This window comes from Dryobates pubescens, chromosome Z (assembly GCF_014839835.1).
Source record: "Dryobates pubescens isolate bDryPub1 chromosome Z, bDryPub1.pri, whole genome shotgun sequence".
NCBI lineage: Eukaryota > Metazoa > Chordata > Aves > Piciformes > Picidae > Dryobates > Dryobates pubescens.
Window position 1 is genome coordinate 132,709,387 of NC_071657.1, and position 20,502 is coordinate 132,729,888.

Consider the following 20,502-nt stretch of genomic DNA (forward strand, 5'->3'; position numbering starts at 1 on the left):
TAGTTTGGGTTGGAAGGGACCTCCAAAGGTCATCTAATCCATCCCCCCCTGCAGTATAGAATATAGAATAAATCAGGTTGGAAGAGACCTTCAAGATCATGGTGTCCAATCCATGATCCAATACCATCTAATCAACTAAACCATGGCACCAAGCACCCCATCCAGTCTCTTCCTAAACACCTCCAGTGATGGTGACTCCACCACATCCCTGGGCAGCACATTCCAAGGGCCAGTCTCTCTTTCTATGAAGAACTTCTCCCTAACATCCAGCCTAAACCTCCCCTGGTGCAGCTTGAGACTGTATCCTCTTGTTCTGGTGCTGGTTGCCTGGGAGAAGAGACCAACCCCCACTTGGCTACAACCTCCCTTCAGGTAGTTGTAGACAGCAAGAAGGTCTTCCCTGAGCCTCCTCTTCTCCAGGCTAAGCAACCCCAGTTCCCAGTGAGCCATCCTCTTCTAGATCAGGTTGCTCAGAGCTCTGTCAAGCCCTGACATTGAATATCTCCAGGGATGGGGCCTCAACTACCTCCCTGGGCAACCTGTTAGAGTGTTCCACCACCCTCACGCTAAAGAACTCGTTCCAAACATCAAAGCCCTATCTCCTATTCTCTAGTTTCAAACTGTTACTACTCATCCTATCACTACAGGAATCAATCAAATTGAAAGTGTCTAAGTATCTTCATCTCTAATTTTAGTAAAAAAATAGATAATAATGAATTCTGATCACCTGTAACTTGATCCATGCATCCAATTACAGACTCCAAGGGTATCTGAAAAGAGGTTCACCTATTTCTGTCCTGCACTTTTTTCTGTACTATGAAGTAGAAAAGCCATACTAAGTTAGTTTCTACTCTGGGAAGATGAAGGGGGAGGGATTTGAGATAGAAACATGAGTGTCCTGATCATGAAGAGCTGGACACAGGAAAAAGAAACCTGCTCAGATTCAGTTTATTTTTATGTTCAAAATCTCAAGGATTCTTTCCATTAAATAAAGGAATTAAAACTTATTTTTGTGGGATCTTGACAATAGCAGCAACTTGATAGTTTTTTCTTCTCTCCTCTTAAACCAAAATAGTTGTCAAAGAATGTAACTGTATAAAATGAACTGGTGCCTTTTCCTGAGGGGTGGGCATCAAGTGGAGGGGGCCAAGCTCTTTTCAGCGGTGTGCAGTAGTAAGACAAGGAACAACAGCTACAAGCTTGAACATAGAAGGTTTCAGCTCAACAGGAGGAGAAACTTCTTTACAGTGAGGGTGACAGAGCACTGGAACAGGCTGCCCAGAGAGGTTGTGGAGTCTCCTTCTCTGGAGGCTTTCCAAACCCACCTGGATGCATTCCTGTGTGGACTAGCCTAAGTGATACTGCTATGGCAAGGGGGTTAGACTCAATGATCTCTGGAGGTCCCTTCCAAACTCTAATGTACTGGTAATATCTTCTGTGTTCAAGCTTGAACCTGTTGTCTTATTAGTGTGCACCACCAAAGAGAGCTTGGCCCCCTCCACTTGACACCCACCCCTCAGATGTTGGGGTATACACATATACACACCTTGTATACACATATACACACCTTGTATACACATGTACAATTTGGTCACAGAGTACCAGTATAAGTTGTGTTTGTGCTACTTGGTTCTTCTATTGGTGTTCAACAGTTCAGTGCTGCTGCCCTGGTCAGAGGGGCACATTGCATGTTTCCCTTGTGAAGTCTACAAACACAAGGATTATGATGAAATTATACCTCAGGTTTTGGATCATAGAACTGGCTTAGGTTGGAAGGGACCTTAGAGATCACCCATTAGCTGCTGGTGGTGTAGTTGCTAGCTGTTACACTAGCAGTAGCGTAGAGTAAGTCCCCTGACTTGTCTTGCTTTTGGTGTATAGATTTGGCTTAGTGAAACTGGGAGTCTTTCTTGTGCTGCTTGTGGCATGTGTCCTGAAATGATGGGGAAGCAGAGGAAGAAGCTTTACCATACAAAGAGGGAAAAAATAGACCAAAATACCAATCAGAGTGAAAAGGGCAGCCACGGGTTGGAAGGGAGAAAATAATGATGAACCATTAACCATGGAGCCTGGAAGCAAGTGGAGGATCAGAGACACTCCTGGGAACTGGTGGCTGTGGGGGAGGGACATAAATGGAGGCAGATGAGAAGTAAGAGAGGAGAAAGTAGTTTTCAATGAGCCAGCTCTCCCAAGTGAAAAAAGCAGGCTATTGAAAAAGAAAACTTTTCATGGAAATGTATCAAGTATTATAGGAAAGATGTCTTGGATCTAGAAACTAAGGGGATCTGAAAGTGTGACAGAGGTGCTCCCTCAAAAGATATCCTGAGTTCCAATAGACAGAGCTGTGAATCATGATATATCAGTGGCTGGTGTGTGTGAGGCATTACTGTAGGCAGCCGTAATCCTGGTACCAGCACCTCAATTAACACTCCTGCACCTTTCTAATATGGCACTCTCACTGTATTTATACACAAAATATATTACACTTTGAGAGGAGAGAGAGAAATTTTAGTCTAGTCAATAATTCTGCTTTACTACACTGCCAATATTTATCTTCTAAGAAGAAACAAACATGCCTGAGGAAAGGAACTATTTGAAAGGTCAGTATTACTTAAGCACTTGTTTTATGCTTACAGCAGACTGGAGTTAGAAATAATTGGAAAGCATATGGATAACACACCTGGATGGATCAGATGAAAAAGCTTACACCAAAGATTAGGTTTCTGACTTTCTGCAGTGCCTTCAGGAAGTTACTGGCTTGGAAATGCATAATGCTTTATACCATAATGGCTCAATGTAACACTAAGACAAGCACTAAATTTGATTTCAGTTCCCCAAAGGAAATGCTCAAGGAAACAAAACCCCAAACCAAAACAAACACAGCATTCTGTACTGTAAGAACTCTAAACTTTCTATCTGAAATACAGCACATGAATTTCCTTTATCTGCAGAGGCATGATGACAGGCAGTTCAAAGAAACATCTTTTGGTAACATCTTTATTGATGACCTTGATGTAGACAGAGTCATCAGGTTCACAGATGATGCCAAGTTAGGTGGCAATGTTGATCTGTAACAGGGTAGGGAGGCTCTACAGAGGGACTTGGCTGGATTGGATCCATGGCCAATGTTAACAGGATGAGCTTCAACAAGGCCAAATGCCAGGTCCTGCACTTGAGTCACAACAACCCCAGGCAGTGCTACAGGCTTGGGGCAGTGTGCCTGGAAAGCTGTCTGGCAGAAAAGGACTTGGGAGTTCTAATTGACAAGCAACTGAAAATGAGCCAGCAGTGTGCCCAGGTAGCCAAGAAAGCCAATGGCTTCCTGGCTGGAACTACAAATGCTGTGTCCAGAGGGAGTAGGGAGGGGATTGTCCCTTTGTACTCACCTTGAGTATTGTGTCCAGTTTTGGGCACCTCAATACAAGAAAGATGTGCAGGTGCTGGAGCCAGTGCAGAGGAGGGTGAAGAAGCTGGGGAATGGCCTAGAGAAAGGTCTGTTCAAGGAAGGAGCTGGGGCTGTTTAGCTTGGAAAAAAGGAGGTTGGGGGAGATCTCATTGCTGTCTACAGCTGCCTGTTATATACCTGGACATTGTGGAGAGGCTGATGCGGGTCTCTTCTCACAGGCAGTTAGTGACAGAACAAGAGGGAATGGCCTCAAGCTGCAGCTGGGTAGGTTTAAACTGGACAATAGGGAAAAGTTTTTCACGGAAAGAGTGGTCAGGCATTGGAATGTGTAGCTCAGGGAGGTGGTTGAGTCACCAAGGCAGGATGTGTTTCAAGGTGGTTTGGATGTGGTGCTTGGGGATATTGTTTAGGGGTGAACCTTGTAGAGTAGGGTTCTGGGTTGGACTTGGTGATCCTGAGGCTCTTTTCCAACCTGAATGTTTCTGTGATTCTATGATACACATATTAGAGACCCAACTGGCTTCTTATTCAATATTAAGATATTGAGGGAGAAGTGACCAGGAAGAAACCTCAAGAAGGCACTTGTAGAAGGCCATCCTGTGATCTGCTAAACATTAACATTTCTGTCTTTTAAACGTAATGAATGAATTTTACTACCACAACTTCTAGATTTTGATGCACGTTGAGTTAATTCTTGACTTCATTAGTCTTGCAGTTAGACTTAATACAGAATGTATAGAAATAGAAAATGTGGCAGTTTGGGCTGGGTGCCTCCTGCTGCTGCCATACAGGGTACACCTCTGGTGCCCCGGGTGTCCAGCCCAGTGGGTGGACACAGGAAGCTGTGTATTTCAGACCCATAATGTCCTGCTCCCTATAAATCCATCTGCAAGGTCTCTCACTTCCTCTTTCTTCCCTTGTGGCTCCCATGGGAGATGCTTCCTATCTGGTAATGGAAGAGGAGTTATCTCCAGGCCTCTTGGGCCTGGCTAGGACTAATGCCAAGATGAGAAGGGGGAAGGGCAATCTCAGATCTGGCCAGCTGAGATTAACCTAACAGTGGACAGGTGGAAGAAAGAGCCCTGGGGGGTTTGGGTATACCCTCAGGTAGGGAGAAGGGAAATGCTGGGAGGTTTCTGGGTATGCTATAAGGCTTCTGGGTATACTTTGGGATCTCTTTTGTCACTGTGCTTGTGGCTTCTGTACAGCACTCACTGCTTTTCCGTTTTCTGCAATCCATTTGTCTGAGTCTCATTTTTCTGCCCCAGTGGGAGGCAAGGGAGGATTTGCCTTCAAACAGGGACAGAAAAAGAATCCTTTTCTGATACTCATTTTATAAAGTCTCATTATTAATCTGACTGTCAAAAATTTCCATTCTGAGAGCAGTGTTAACATGGTTCTGAAAGCTGGGTAGTGAGAAACCATAATAAATGTTAACACAAAGTGAACAGTTTCTCCATGCAGGAAAAAAGCCTCCAAACCACAACCTTATTTAGAACATATTTTTGAGGCAGTAAACTCATTTTTTACAGAAAATAAAATGAGTTCAGTATTTTCTCTAGTCACATCCTCCAGGTTTTTGAGGATCAAAAACCTTTCATGATTGCTTTTTAAATTTTGTCATGATTTATGGAATCACCTGCCACTGCACTTGCAGAACAGAGAGATTGGCTTTGAGAGAGTTGAAGCAGCTGCTGAAGATGCTTTGAAAGGTGGATAGTCTGATTTAGATGTAGAGTTGGTGCTGGGAGGCTGGTTTCCTCTTGCAGCTCTTTAACATCTTGTCATGAACTTATTCTGTGCCTGCTTTAGGATGACTGTACCCACTTCCAGCATTCTTTTGTGAGGTCCATGAGGCCATCATGTTTGCCTGTTTTCTCAGAGAGACTGAGGAACATGGGGCTGTTTAGTCTTGAGAAGACTGAAAGGGGATCTGATCAATGTCTATAAATATCTGATCTGAGGGGTGGGTGTCAAGTGGAGGGGGGCATGCTGTTTTCAGTGGTGCACAATAGCAAGGCAAGGAACAACAGCTACAAGCTTGAACATAGATTTCACCTCAACATGAGGAGAAACTTCTTTACAGTGAGGGTGACAGAGCCCTGGAACAGGCTGCCCACATAGGTTGAGGAGTCTCCTTCTCTGGACACATTAAAACCTGCCTGGATGCATTCCTGTGTGGACTACCCTAGGTGATGCTGCTTTGGCAGGGGGGTTGGATCTGAGGATCTCTGGAGGTCCATTCCAACCTCTAATATTTTGTGATTCTCTGAACTTTAATTTATTGTAAGATTTCACTTATTTAAGGCTGTATATGTGTGTTTGTGAGTGTGCCTGTGTTTCAATAAAACACTACCTCAGACAGATATTCCCATTGTTTCCCCTTGAGTTAATATGACTTTCAGACCTTGTGGTGATAGCTGTGATCCTAAACTGAGTTTTCCTGAATAGAAGAGCTCAAAGCTGTCACGTATACTCTGTCCTGGACACTATCATCTTTGTTTATTTAGTTATCTGGAGACACAAGGTAGTAAAAGGGGACAGATGTAACACTGAATTAGTAGTAATGCAGTAGGATAATGAACTTCAAACAGAAACAGTAGCTCTACAGTACCTCAAAGGCAATTGGGCTTGTTTGAAGTGTTACTTGTATTTACAGGGTGAGATCTGGATCAGAAAATCTGATTTAGTTTTCAAAGAGACAGTCACACTTCAAACAACTTCTGAAGGCTGTGAGTGAAGATGATGGTGGATGAGAAACTCAACATGAGCTACCAGTGTGCACTTGCAGCCCAGAAAGCCAATCACATCCTGGGCTGCATCAAGAGAAGTGTGGCCAGGAGGTCGAGAGAGGTGATTCTCCTGCTCTACACTGCTCTGGTGACACCCCACATGGAGTACTGCATCCAGATCTGGAGCCCCTGTTGCAAGGAGGATATAGACCTGCTGTAAGGTTTCCAGAGAAGGGCCACAAGGATGATCAGAAGGCTGGAGCACCTCTCCTATGAAGTCAGACTGAGAGAGTTGTGGCTATTCAGTCTGGAGTAAAGAAGGCTCTCAGGAGAGCTTATTGTGTTCTTCCAGTATCTGAAGGGGTCCTACAGGAAAGCTGGTGAGGGACTTTTTAGGGTGTCAGGTAGTGACAGGACTGAGGTGGGGGGAATGGAGCAAAACTAGAAATGGGTAGATTCAGATTGGACGTTAGGAAGAAGTTCTTCCCCATGAGGGTGGCGAGACACTGGCACAGGTTGCCCAGGAGGTGGTGGAAGCCTCATCCCTGGAGGTTTTGAAGCCCAGGCTGGATGTGGCTCTGAGCATCCTGATCTAGTGTGAGGTGTCCCTGCCCATGGCAGGGGGGTTGGAACTCAATGATCCTTGAGGTCCCCTCCAACCCTAACAATTCCACAGGATCTTTTCACCATCCCCTTCCTGGGCAGCTGTTGTCTGGGCAAGGAACAGAGGTGATTTTTACCTTTGTTGATTTACATCAAGAGAGACAAGATTTAGTCTTACACCAACCTGATCAGGTCTTTGTAGGTTGTGAGTTTCTGATATAGCAGATAACACTCCTTAATTTGGTGTTCATGACATCTGTAAGTACGTTGTATATTTTTTCCTCAGGACAAAGTCTACTTTAATAATTACCAGTTTATAATTTTTGTTGGTGAAGAACATCTGCAATTAATTATCTTGTTTGCTGAAGTTTGTAAAGTTAATTGTAATAGTATGGGCAAAATGAAAGATTAGAACAGAATAGAATTAACCAGGTTGGAAAAGACCTTTAAGATCGTCCAGTCCAACCTATCACCCAACACCATCTAATCAACTATACCATGGCACCAAGTGCCTCATCCAGTCTCTTCTTAAACACTTCCAGTGATGGTGACTCCACCACCTCCCTGGGCAGCACATTCCAATGGCCAATCTCTCTTTCTATGAGGAATTTCTTCCTAACATCAAGTCTAAACCTCCCCTGGCACAGCTTGAGACTGTGTCCTCTTGTTCTGTTGGTGTTGTGGCAGAACCTCTACAACCTCCCTTCAGGTAGTTGTAGAGAGCAATAAGGTCTCCCCGAGCTTCCTCTTCTCCAAGCTAAGCAACCCCAGTTCCCTCAGCCTCTCCTCACAGGGCTGTGCTCCAAACCCCTCATCAGCCTCATTGCCCTTCTCTGGACACCTTCCAGCAACTCAACATCTTTCCTAAACTGAGGAGCCCAGAACTGGACACAGTACTCAAGATGTGGCCTAACCAGTGCTGAGTCTAGGGGCTTGCTTTATTTTGTCAGATTTGCCTGGAAGAGAGCAACAATGTGCTGTGTGGAGAAAGGAATTGAAGCTATAGAAGCAGAATTAGAAAAGTCAGTAAGGCATGCTAAAAAATCAACCAGATTTGTAAGATGGAATTTGCACCCAAATAAGGTGTGCATTCTTCACCAATGTTATAAGACAAAGCCTATTCTGTTTACTGGTAAGTATATGCTGCTTCTTACAGTCACCCTTTGTATATTCTCTCTGTCAGGATATATTTTAGGTTATTTCTCAGGGCCATGTACTGGCCTTCATCTGCCTTATAATGTGAGTTGTGTGTATGCGCGTGTGCTGAAGCGCTGTGCACTCTGTGAAGCACTTCCAGTGATTTGCATATTATCCAGAGTGCTTCCTTTTACAACTCTTTCTTTCTTTATTTTTTTTTCTTTAAAGAAAAGGTAGAATAAGAGCATCAAATAAAACTATGCAAGCAGTGGGAGGTTGTAGTCTTGCAGTTCAGCACATCAATTCACTTGTGCTACTGCTTTGTGACCATTTTGCATATTTAATATTTGAATGTCTGGGGAAAAATATAGGTCTTATGAGCTGGAATCAAATCAGTCCCATTTTCCTTAAAATTATTTTGTAAGTCAGTCATAAGGGAGGTTGTAGCCAGGTGTGGCTTGGTCTCTTCTCCCGGGCAACCAGCACCAGAACAAGAGAACACAGTCTCAAGGTGCATCAGGGGAGGTTTAGGCTCGAGGTGAGGAGAAAGTTGTTCACAGAGAGAGATGTTAGCCATTGGAATGTGCTGCCCAGGGAGGTGGTGGAGTCACCATCCCTGGAGGTGTTCAAGAAGGGATTGGATGTGACACCTGAAGCCATGGTTTAGTTAGGTATGAGGTGTTGGGTGACAGGTTGGACTTGATGATCTTTGAGGTCTTTTCCAACCTTATTGATTCTATGATTCTGTGATTCTATGTCTCAATGATTCTAGTCCATACTTGGCTCTTTGTTGACAAAAATTTATCATATAAATAATTTGCTAACTGGGGAGTAGCAAACTGTCATCAGTTTTGTTGCCATACAGTGTTGAATCAATCAAGCCTTACTGATAGACACATTCTCAAACACAAAAGATGTTACTTTGTTACTTGAAAATAATATGGTTTCCACCACAACTGCATCTATCAATTATTTATGTGCTTTTAGAAGGAATTAATACAAATATCTGTCAAACAAAGGCATTGATTAAATAGAGAATAAAGCTGATGATCCAAACTCCCTTATTCTGTAGCTGATTCACTGCCATACTTCAGCAGAGTGGTTTGAAGGAAAAAATTAAGTCACTACACCCGCCCAACTAACAGCACTTTCATCCCACTTCTGGAAAGCGTGCTGTCAGAGTGTCCTTCATGAGTAATACTTCTACAAATTAGATTATGTTATGTATAGCAGAACATTCTGAAATATAACTAATTAAAACACGCTGAAAACCAGACTGCAGCTCCATCCTACATTATCTGTAATATTATGATTTTGAAAGACATAGGATCATAGAATTGTCAGGGTTGGAAGGGACCTCAAGGATCATCCAGTTCCAAACCCCCTGCCATGGGCAGGGACACCTCACATTAGAGCAGGTTGATCAGAGCCACATCCAGCATGATCTTTAAAACCTCCAGGGATCAGGCTTTCACCATTTCCCTGGGCAACCTGTTCCAGTGTCTCACCACCCTCATGGGGAAGAACTACTTCCTAACATCCAATCTGAATCTACCCATTTCTAAGTTTGTTCCATTCCCCCTAGTCCTATCACTCCCTGACACCCTAAACAGTCCCTCTCCAGCTTTCCTGTAGACCCCTTCAGATACTGGAAGGCCACAATAAGATCTTTTCGGAGCCTTCTCTTCTTCAGACTGAAAAGCCCCAACTCCCTCAGTCTGTCTCCATAGGAGAGCATCTCCAGCCCTCTGATCATCCTTGTGGCCCATAGAATAGAATAGAATAGAGTAGAATAGAGTAGTATAGAATAGAATAGACCATGTTGGAAGAGACCTTCAAGATCATCGCGTCCAACCTATCATCCAACACCGTCTAATCAACTAAACCATGGCACCAAGCACCCCATCAAGTCTCCTTCTGAACACCTCCAATGGCGGTGACTTCACCGCTGCCCTGGACAGCCCATTCCAATGGGCAATCTCTCTCTCTGTGTAGAACTTCTTAACATCCAGCCTAAATGTCCCCTGAGACTGTGTCCTCTTGTTCTGGTGCTGGTTGCCTGGGAGAAGAGACCAACATCCGTCTGTCTACCACCTCCCTTCAGGTAGTTGTAGAGAGCAATAAGGTCACCCCTGAGCCTCCTCTTCTGCAGGCTAAGCAACCCCAGCTCCCTCAGCCTCTCCTCACAGGGCTGTGATCCAAACCCCTCCCCAGCTTTGCTGACCTTCTCTGGACACCTTCCAGCAAGTCAACATCCTTCCTAAACTGAGGGGCCCAGAACTGGACACAGTACTCGAGGTGTGGCCTAACCAGCACAGTGTACAGGGGCAGAATGACCTCTAAAAATACCATTGTTTCCCTTGCTGCTTTTGGCTAACCAGCTCAGATCCAGACTTTCATTGCAATACACTTTTGAAGACAGATGACAGAAATCCAACCCAGAAAACCAAATATCTGCATACTCAAGCATCAGATGAGACCTATTCTTGGCAGGGAAGAGATCAAGTAGAGTTTATGTGAGATCATTTGACAGATGAGGTCAGTTAGTAGTAGACTTGATTCTGCTTTTAGAGGAATCAGCTTTTTCATGTAGTGATTTTTTTGCCATTTAATGATTTTTTCATTTAATGATCTTTTTCATGTAATGATTTTTTTTTCATGTAATGATTTTTTCTCATTTAATATTTTTTTTCATGTAATGATTTTTTTTTGTTATTTAATGATTTTTTTTTCATTTAATGGAAAGGCCTCCCTGCTCCTGCTGGCCACACTGTTCCTGATCCAGGCCAGAATGCCATTGGCCCTCTTGGCTGCTTGGGCACACATGAGCTGCTGGCTCATGTTCAGCTACTGTGAACCTGTACCCCCAGGTCCCTCTCTGCCTGGCTGCTCTCCAGCCACTCTGTCCCCATCCTGTAGCACTACATGGGGTTGTGGCTCAGGTGCTTACATTCTGCATTCATCCTGACCTAGAATCAAGAACCTATTATTATGTCTTTTCTCTAGAAAGGAGTTAAACAGTGACTTACAGTCAGAATTTTGTAGTGTTTTGTTTTGTTTTGTTAGTAGAAGTCAACAAGGTAAAAATGTATGCTGATATTACTAAAATAAATCTTTTTTAAAAGGGTGGGGAATTTCCAACAATATTTCCAGTGGAGGAAATTGGATTGCATGAAAACATAATAAATGGAAGGTGTAAACTCCAAGTGAAATGGAGTAGGTAGAAAGTTCCTAATTTAAATGAGCTACATCTAAACTGTAAGAAAACAAATGGGTTGACATAGTATAGCTTGTGTGGAATGTAAAATACAAATGGTGAAGCCTTACCATTCTTTTGTCTTTGAAGAGATCATTCTTTTGTCTTTGAAGAGATTAGTTCACTCTTTCATTCCTGAAATGACCTGGTGGTTCAGGGATGGAGAATCCAGAGGAGGAGATTTTAATCCAAATCTGAGGGGTGGGTGTCAAATGGAGGAGGCCAAGCTCTTTTTGGTGGTGTGCACTAGTGAGACAAGAAACAACAGCTGCAAGCTTGAACATAGAAGATTTCAGCTCAACATGAGGAGAAAATTCTTCATAGTGAGGGTGACAGAGCACTGGAACAAGCTGCCCAGAGAGGTTGTGGAGTCTCCCTCTCTGGACAGATTCATAACCCACCTGGATGCATTCCTGCGTGGACTACCCTAAGTGATCCTGCTTTGGCAGGGGGGTTGGACTCAATGATCTCTTGTCCCTTCCAACCTCTAATGTACTTTGATACTGTGATCTCCTCAGTGCCTCTGAAAAAATAATTTTAATAATTCCTTTTTCTATTATTATTACAAAATGTCACCTTTTCCTTCAATAGATTTTAAATTAGTTTTTTCTGGGAGTGATGATAGTCTATTTTTGCTTAACCTCTCTGTGCTAGACTGCAAACACGTGCTGAGCGGTTGAGCATCGCATCTCTGAGGTCTCATAATTTCTGTGGCATACCCCTCAGCTAGGAGACTAGTTGTATATGTTTTCTGCATATTAGGTCATAAAAAAAACCCCCGACCCAAACTCACAGGCCTTTCCTGGGAACACTAAGCAAAGAAAGCAGCATTTGTTGAACCAGCCCCTGGAGGCAGAGATTTAATAGTGAGAGAGCTGTGGTATGCCTGCCTTGCACAGTCCTGCTGCCGACACATCTGGCAGCGCTGTCAGCCTGCCTGTCCCGATGGCCTCCTGCTCTCCTGGGCACTCTCTACCCTCTGCTCTGACTGTATCTCAGCTACTTCACCAGGGGAAAGTTCTTAACTCTTTTTTGGTTTTCATTTGTATTTCCTCTCAGTCCACTTGATGGCTTGAATCTTCTCTTGCATTTGTTTTCAGGGCTTGTGCCCTTTCTTCAAAGATAAGCATGGGATAAATGAAGAGCTGTCATTCTGAGTCATCTATTTTTCAGTCAGCCTGGGTGTTCCAGCCCAAATATTAAGACAAAAAAGAAAAAGAGAAACAGCAGCTAAATAAGCTCTGAGCTTTTGTTTGTTCAGATGGGGGGGAAAAAAAGCCAAACAAAACAAACAAACCCCTCAACAAAACAACAACAACAAAAAAAGCTCTTGTGTTTATAAAGAAAAAAACATGTTCATGACCTGATGTCATGATAGTAGAATATAAAAACAAGGTAGTCAACTGAATAATTTGCATGCAGTTTTAATTCACTTCAGTTCTTAATTAGCTCTATTAGCCAGCCAGCTTCTACATAAGCTCTAAGAGTGCAGTTGTGCCTGTCAAATCGTATTAGTTATGCAACAGCTACTACCTTTAGGGTTCCCAAAGTATGACTGACCATGCAAGATTTCTGCTGCAAACAGTAATTCCAGGTGACAGTATTCCCTTGATCCCTGTGTATCTAGGAGGGAATCGCATGAGCAGAGGTTGTTGTCATCGCATTATTTATTACATAACCAGGTTAAAACACAAACACACTTTGCTTTGCCTCTAACCTGTGGGAGAAATGTCTCCCCTGGAGCACTACATTGTCATATCTCAGGAATGCCTGGGATGAAAAGGGTGTATTTGAAATTAGTTTTACTGTAGTTTTGGAAGCTTGAGTTGAAAAACAAGTTCTTGGATGGTTTTGCTCCTAGTTATTAATTCATCAAAGCAGATGTGACAGAACTAATAATTTGTGAAGCTCTAGGGCAAACTCCACTTTACTTTGACACTTGCCCTGTAAAAGGCTTCTGATAAAAACACTAAAAAAAATAAATGCCTTTTTTTGTCATCATTCAGTTCAGAGAAGTCAAAGATCTTGACACCTGGGCAGTCTCTAGTACTTCATGGGAAGAGAGAAAGTTGGCCACTTTTGCTCCAGAGTGACTGTTTGTTGTAAGTGCTAGTACTGTAGATGAGTCAAGAGCACTGAGGAATTTCAGAATACCAGCAAATGAATAATTAAAAGGCTTGAAGGGGCTGTGTCAGTGACTCAGGTCAGAAGGTCTAAACACTGGACACAGCTGAGCTAAAGTGGATGCTAGCAGTTATTATGAACATAAGCTGAAGAATCGTAGAATTGTTAGGATTAGAAGGGACCTGAAGCATCATCTAGTTCCAACCCCCCTGCCATGGCCAGAGACACCTCACCCTACATCAGGTTGCTCACAGCCACATCCAGCCTGGCCTTTAAAACCTCCAGGGATGAGGCTTCTACCACCTCCCTGGACAACTTCTTTCAGTCTCTCAACACCCTCATGGTGAGGAAGTTCTTCCTAACATCCAACCTGAATCTATCCATTTCTAGTTTTGTTCCATCCCCCCAATCCTATCACTATCTGATATCCTAAGAACTTCCTCCCCAGCTTTCTTGTAGGCCCTCTTCAGATAACTGGAAGGCTGCAATAAGGTTTCCTTGGAGCCTTCAAACCTGCTGAGCGTTCACTCAATGCCACTGCCCATGTTGCCATCAAAGATGTTAAACTAGACTGGTCTCAGTACTGATCCCTGAGCGACTCCACTGGTCACTGCCCTCCACTTGGACATGGACCCATTGACAGCCCCCCTTTGGGTGTGGCCATCAAGCCAGTTCTTTATGAAATGAATGGTCCTTCCATCAAACCCATACTGCACCAGCTAGGGTGACCAGGATGTCGTGCAGGACAGATACCTTGAGGCCAAGAGGCCGTTGTTACATGTAGAGCTTCTGGGAGAAGACTTGAGTACTGATTTGTTCCCAAGCAAGGAAAAAACTTAAGCTCATGACCAAACAAAAATCTCCCTAAGAATGAGCTCTAATGCTGCTCAGCAAAATAGCAGGAACTCCATTCCTTAATTATTCAAGATTATCTTGACCAAACCAATAGGGACTGCACTGCTGAGAGAAGGCTTGCCTTACTACAGCAAAGCATGTGCAATTTTATAAGCTCCAATCTTTTCCTGTTTCCAAGGTGCGGTGGGTTGAAATTACCCCCCACCCCCCAAATAAAATTGCCAGACTAGCTCAGTTGGAAAGCAAATGAAGCTATATTTACAAGCACAACTACAATCTAGAAATATGGAATGAAGAGAAGAGAAGAGAAGAGAAGAGAAGAGAAGAGAAGAGAAGAGAAGAGAAGAGAAGAGAAGAGAAGAGAAGAGAAGAGAAGAGAAGAGAAGAGAAGAGAAGAGAAGAGAAGAGAAGAGAAGAGAAGAGAAGAGAATAAACCAGGTTGGAAGAGACCTTCAAGATCATCATGTCCAACCTATCATCCAACACCACCTAATCAGCTAAACCATGCAACCAAGCATCCTGTCAAGCCTCGCCCTGAACACCCCCAGCGATGGCAATCCCACCATCTCCTCAGGCAGCCCATTCCAATGGGCAATCACTCTCTCTGTGTAAAACTTCCTCCTAACCTCCAGCCTAAACCTCCCCTGACGCAGCCTGAGACTGTGTCCTCTTGTTCTGGTACTGGTTGCCTGGGAATATGTGCAATTTATAAACAACACAAAAACCCAGGGGCTTACCAACAATGAAAACAAACCCCACAACAAAGTAGCCCACAAGAAACAAACAAAACACCCAACACCCCCAAAACAAACAAAAAAACCACCCCAAAATTTAGTTACTCCTTTTCAGAATATCAGCTGTCATTTATTTGACTAACTTTTAAGACATTATTAATAATAACATACAACATTAAGAATTTAGAAGCTCAATTCAAATAGAATGAGCCTAGGAACATCTACCAAACTTCTGTTGAACAGCCCTTTAGTTCAGGTGAAGCAGCAAATCAAGCCCTTTTCAGATCATTGCTAGGTTTGGTTTAGTTGCCATGGTTTAGTTGATTAGGTGGTGTTGGGTGATAGGTTGGACTTGATGATCTCAAAGGTCTTTTCCAACCTGGTTAATTCTATTCTATTCTATTCTATTCTACTCTACTCTACTCTACTCTACTCTATTCTATTCTACTTCTAGTCTAGCCTAGTCGAGTCTTTCTATTCTATTCTTTTGGCTTAAATAAGTGGAAAAAAGTGGAGCATCCCTGGGGAAAGGCTGAGGGAGCTGGGACTCTTCAGCTTGGAGACGAAGAGACCCAGGGGCAAACTTATGAATGTTTATAAATAAGTAAAGGTTGAGTGTCAGGAGGATGAAGCCAGGCTCTGCTCAGTGATGTCCAGTGATAGGACAAGGGGCGATGGGTGAAAGCTGGAGCAGAGGAGTTTCTACATGAACACAAGGAAAATCTTTTTCACTGTGAGGGTGGCAGAGCCCTGGAACAGTCTGCCAAGAGAGGTTGTGGAGTCTCCTCTGGAGACATGCAAAACCCAGATGGATGCATTTGTGTACAACCTACTCTAGGTGATCCTGCTCTGTCAGTGGGTTGGACTGCATGATCATTCAAGATCCCTTTCTCTGATTCAGTCATAGCTTCATCCTACTGACTGATAAGTCAAACCACCTGGACATGATTTTTTTTTCCCCCTTAAACTGCTTTCTGTTGAAAGGGAAGAGCCTCTGGCTGCTTGTGGGTGTTCTGAAGCACTTACTATTTTGGTCAACCCAAAAGTAACACAATACTAAAAAACCAAGTCTTTGTTGAGCAGTGATGCTGCTTCTCAAGACATCTGTACCTTCTTTTTTCCTACACATGATCACAAATTTCAAAAGCTTCTTATCCTTTACTTCCCTGTTTTCATGAGACATGTATCCCTTCCCCCCCCCCCCCCGTGAAGGATAAAGATAATCCCTGCAGTTTGGTATATGTGGTGCCTGTCAAAAATAAACACAGATGGAGTGAAACCTTTTCCATTATTGAAATGAATGTCAGTCTGTGGCTGCCCTTTGCATAGCAAAATATACTTATGGGTTGTTTTTCTTTGGGGAGAATGACAGCAATGATAAAACCAAGACATTTTGATAGCCATTTTGACAACTGCAAAATGGGATTGGTTTTTCAGAAAACCTATTAGCTGCATGTGTAAAACTTAACATCCACTTCCAGTTTATGTTGTAGCTTCATAGGAAACTCACTCCAAACTAAAAAATGTGAACACTGTTCTGACTCATCAAAACCTTTCACTATAATGCCTGAGTACAGTTTAACAGTTAAATGCAAGTATCAAATAAAATGAGAGTGGTTTTTTTTCATCACACACATTCACAGAATCATAGAATAAATAAGGTTGGAAAAGACCTCAAAGATCATCAAGTCCAACCTGTCACCCAACACCTCATGACTACTAAACCATGGCACCAAGTGCCACTTCCAATCCCTTTTTGAACACTTCCAGTGATGGTGACTCCACCACCTCCCTGGGCAGCACATTCCAATGGCTAGCTACTCTCTCTGTGAAGAACTTTCTCCTCACCTCCAGCCTAAACTTCCCCTGGTGCAGCTTGAGACTGTGTCCTCTTGTTCTGGTGCTGGTTGCCTGGGAGAAGAGTCCAACCTCTGCCTGTCTACAGCCTCCCTTCAGGTAGCTGTAGACAGCAATAAGGTCTCCCCTGAGCCTCCTCTTCTCCAGGCTAAACAATCCCAGCTTCCTTGGCCTTTCCTCATAGGGCTTGTGCTTGAGGCCTCTTCCCAGTCTCATTGCCCTTCTCTGGACACATTCAAGTGTCTCAATGTCCTTCTTAAATTGTGGGGCCCAGAGCTGGACACAGGACTCAAGGTGTGACCTAACCAGTGTTGAGTACAGGGGCACAATGACTTCCCTGCTCCCTCTGGCCACACTGATGCAGGCCAGGATTCCATTGGTCTTCTTGGCCACCTGGGCACACTGCTGGCTCATGTTCAGCTGGCTGTCAATCAGTACCCCTAGGTCCCTTTCTTCTTGGCTGCTCTTCAGCCGCTCTGACCTTACTTACTTTGATTTGATTTTGATCAATGAATACCTGAATTTTTTTCTCCCGTGTTTATTGAAACATCCGTATCATACAGAGGCAAGTGGGTAAGTTGAGTTCACAGTATCGCAGTACATTACAGGTTGGTAGGGACCTCCACAGATCACCGAGTCCAACTCTCCTCCCAAAAGGAGGATCACCTGGGAAAGGCTGCACAGGAATGCATTCAGGTGGGTCTCGAAAGTCTCCAGAGAAGGAATCCCCATGACCCGCCTAGGCAGCCTGTTCCAGTCCTCTGTCACCCTCACTGAAAAGATGTTTCTCCTCATATTGAAGTGAAATCTTCTATGTTCAAGCTTGTACCTGTTGCCTCTTATCTTACTAATACACACTACCAAAAAGAGCTTGGCCCCCTCCGCTTGACACCCACCCCTCAGATATTGATACACATTGATCAGATCCCCTCTGTCTTCTCAAGACTAAATAGCCCTAGGGCTCTCAGTCTCTCTTCACAGGGTAAATGCCCAAGTCCCCTAAGCATCCTTGTGGCTCTCCATTGGATTCTCTCCAGCAGGTCTCTGTCTCTCTTGAACTGGGGAACCCAGAACTGGACACAGTATTGCAGGTGTGGTCTCACCAGCGCAGAGTGGAGAGGTAGAAGAACCTCCCTAGACCTGCTGGACATACTTTTCTTCATGCACCCCAGGATACTATTGGCTTTCTTGGCCACAAGGGCACATTGTTGATGTAGTGTCTCTGTTTTGCTATGAAATAGGCTGATTCTGTTGCTCTTCTGGTGTGTTTTGATAGCTTCTGTTTGTGGGGGATGTTGCCAGCATCATGGACTATCTTTTCTTTTTCTAAACTCAAATCAGTGTTTCCCATGGGCATTTTTCATTAGATATACCTTCACTTCAAGTGCTTTTCATAGATGCTGATGCTTACACATGCTATTCTAGTTTATATTGATAATTTTTAACTGTTATTTAAAGCCTCAAACTCTGAAATGCATATAGATTTTTACTATTCTAGTGCTTACCTCCTGAGTAACTTCATGCATAATTTTGCTTCACAGGAATTTGCTGCATTGACAAAAGAATTAAATGCATGCAGGGAACAGCTGCTTGAAAAAGAGGAGGAGATTTCAGAACTGAAAGCTGAGAGAAACAACACAAGAGTAAGTATAGAGCAGGCATTTTCTGGATACCATGTATGTGTAGAGCAGGAGGAATGTACTTGTATCTAGATTTACCTTCATTTGTATAAATAAGAAGGAAAAGTCCAGCCTTGTTAATGAGTACATGAAACTTGTAAAGTTCTGAGATCCACCTGGAGGAAATGAATGTATGTAGTATCATAGTAACAAGGAAGGGACCACAAGGATCATCTAGTTCCAACCCCCCTGCCATGGGCAGGGACACCTCACACCAGATCAGGCTGGCCAGAGCCTCATCCAGCCTGGGCTTAAACACCTCCAGGGACGGGGCCCCAACCACCTCCCTGGACAACCCATTCCAGGGCTTCACCGTTGTCATGGTGAAGAACTTCCCCATCACGTCCAGTCTGAATCTCCCCACCTCCAGCTTCATTCCATTCCCCTAGTGTTAGAAGTTGTAATTAAAAATAGCAGAATTTGTATATAACATGGTAAGTATATTCTACTTTAAATGCTTTCTAAAGCAAGAGACTCATGGAGCCTTCCAGGACCGAGGGCTTGCCTTGCACATAACCTCTTCACTTATTAAGGCATACAGCAAGCTTACAGACCAGGCTGTCCCACGTGCCTTAGATTTGATCTGAATAAGGATGAGATGAATGTTGCCACACACATCACAGTCTGATGTTTAGACTAGATGCAATCAAATGTCACTTGCCATGCAGCTGAATGAGGACAAGATTTCTCCCTTAAATTTCCCACATTCTCCTTCAATGAGAGGCTGCTGTTCTGTCTGGGAACAGGAACATGTAATAGCCAGCTGCTGAAAAATCTCAAATGGTATACAGAATGATTTTCAGAATAAAATAATTTGCATATGCAAGCGGCTGGGCAAAAGCAGAATTAATTAAGAAGTGAAAGAGGGGACCAGAGGAGGATTTGTGGGATGTGGAAAGGTGTAAGAAAAGAGATGGAGCAGTCCCAAATCATACAGGAGGCAGGCTGGTAATGATCATGTAGAATAGATCTACGAGAGGTTTAGCTCCAAGGGTATTTTCTCATATCCAAATTTCATTCTTCTGTGATCCAGGTAATTCTTCCTAGTTTCCTCCTTTTCCTAGCTAATGGCACTTTGGCTGCTCAGGTAGCATCTATCTGTGTTCAACTAATTTGCTAAGGAACTAAGTCCTAAGAAAATCTAACAATGTACATGACCAAAGAACTGAAAGAGGGGTCTTTCTCCCTCCTTTCTTCTGTCCAGCTATAGCCCAGGGTGCCGTAGACTCCAGCAATCCAAGGAAGGACAGATTATGCAGATGCCTACAAAGAGGCAAAGCTTCCAGCTGCTTCTGTAGTAGCATGGAGGTGCAGATGATCACATTTAGCATAAAAGTTCTTAGAGGTGATGAATTTCACCCATATCTGCTGTCAGCCCTACAGGGGTCAGCTGACAATGCTCATGAATTCTTTGCTCATGTGCTCTTGACAAATACAGGCCCTCACTTGGATTGAGAAACTGGAGTGAGTGCAGAGGAGAGCAAAGAAGCTGGGGGAGGGCCTGGAGAATAAATCTGATGAAGAGCAACCAAGGAAGATGGGGATGGTTAGTGTGAGAAAGAGGAGGCTGAGGAGAGACCTCATTGCTGTCTACAACTACCTGAAAGGAGGTTGTAGAGAGGCTGGTGCTGTTATCTTCTCACTGGTAGTTAGTGATAAAACAAGAGGGAACAGCCTCAAGCTGCCACTGGGCAGGTTTAGACTGGATATCAGTCTACAACTACCTGAAAGGAGGTTGTAGAAAGGCTGGTGCTGTTATCTTCTCACTGGTAGTTAGTGATAAAACAAGAGGAAACTGCCTCAAGCTGCCACTGGGCAGGTTTAGACTGGATATCAGTAAAACTTTTTTCATGGCAAGAGTGGTCAGGCATTGGAATGTGCTGCCCAGGGAGGTGGTTGAGTTACCAAGCCTGGATGTGTTTCAAGGTGGTTTGGATGTGGTGCTTGGGGATATAGTTTAGGGGTGAACTTTGTAGAGTAGGGCTCTGGGTTGCACTTAGTGATCCTGAGGGTCTTTTCAAACCTAAATGTTTCTGTTGAAATCGCCTCCAAACTGCATGGAGCCATCGCTATTCTTAATGTGTTAACATTGTTTGCATAAGTGTTCCTAATTTCTTGT

General features: G+C 43.6%; 1 protein-coding gene across 1 annotated transcript in view; it reads left to right on the plus strand.

Moving 5' to 3' along the window:
• Positions 1 to 20,502, plus strand: part of PPFIA2 (PTPRF interacting protein alpha 2) — a 353,836-nt gene that overhangs the window by 212,047 nt on the left and 121,287 nt on the right. Inside the window, exon 4 of the mRNA XM_054178470.1 lies at positions 18,246 to 18,347. Within this exon, the coding sequence (XP_054034445.1) occupies positions 18,246 to 18,347 (102 nt within the window). The remainder of the gene's footprint in view (positions 1 to 18,245; positions 18,348 to 20,502) is intronic.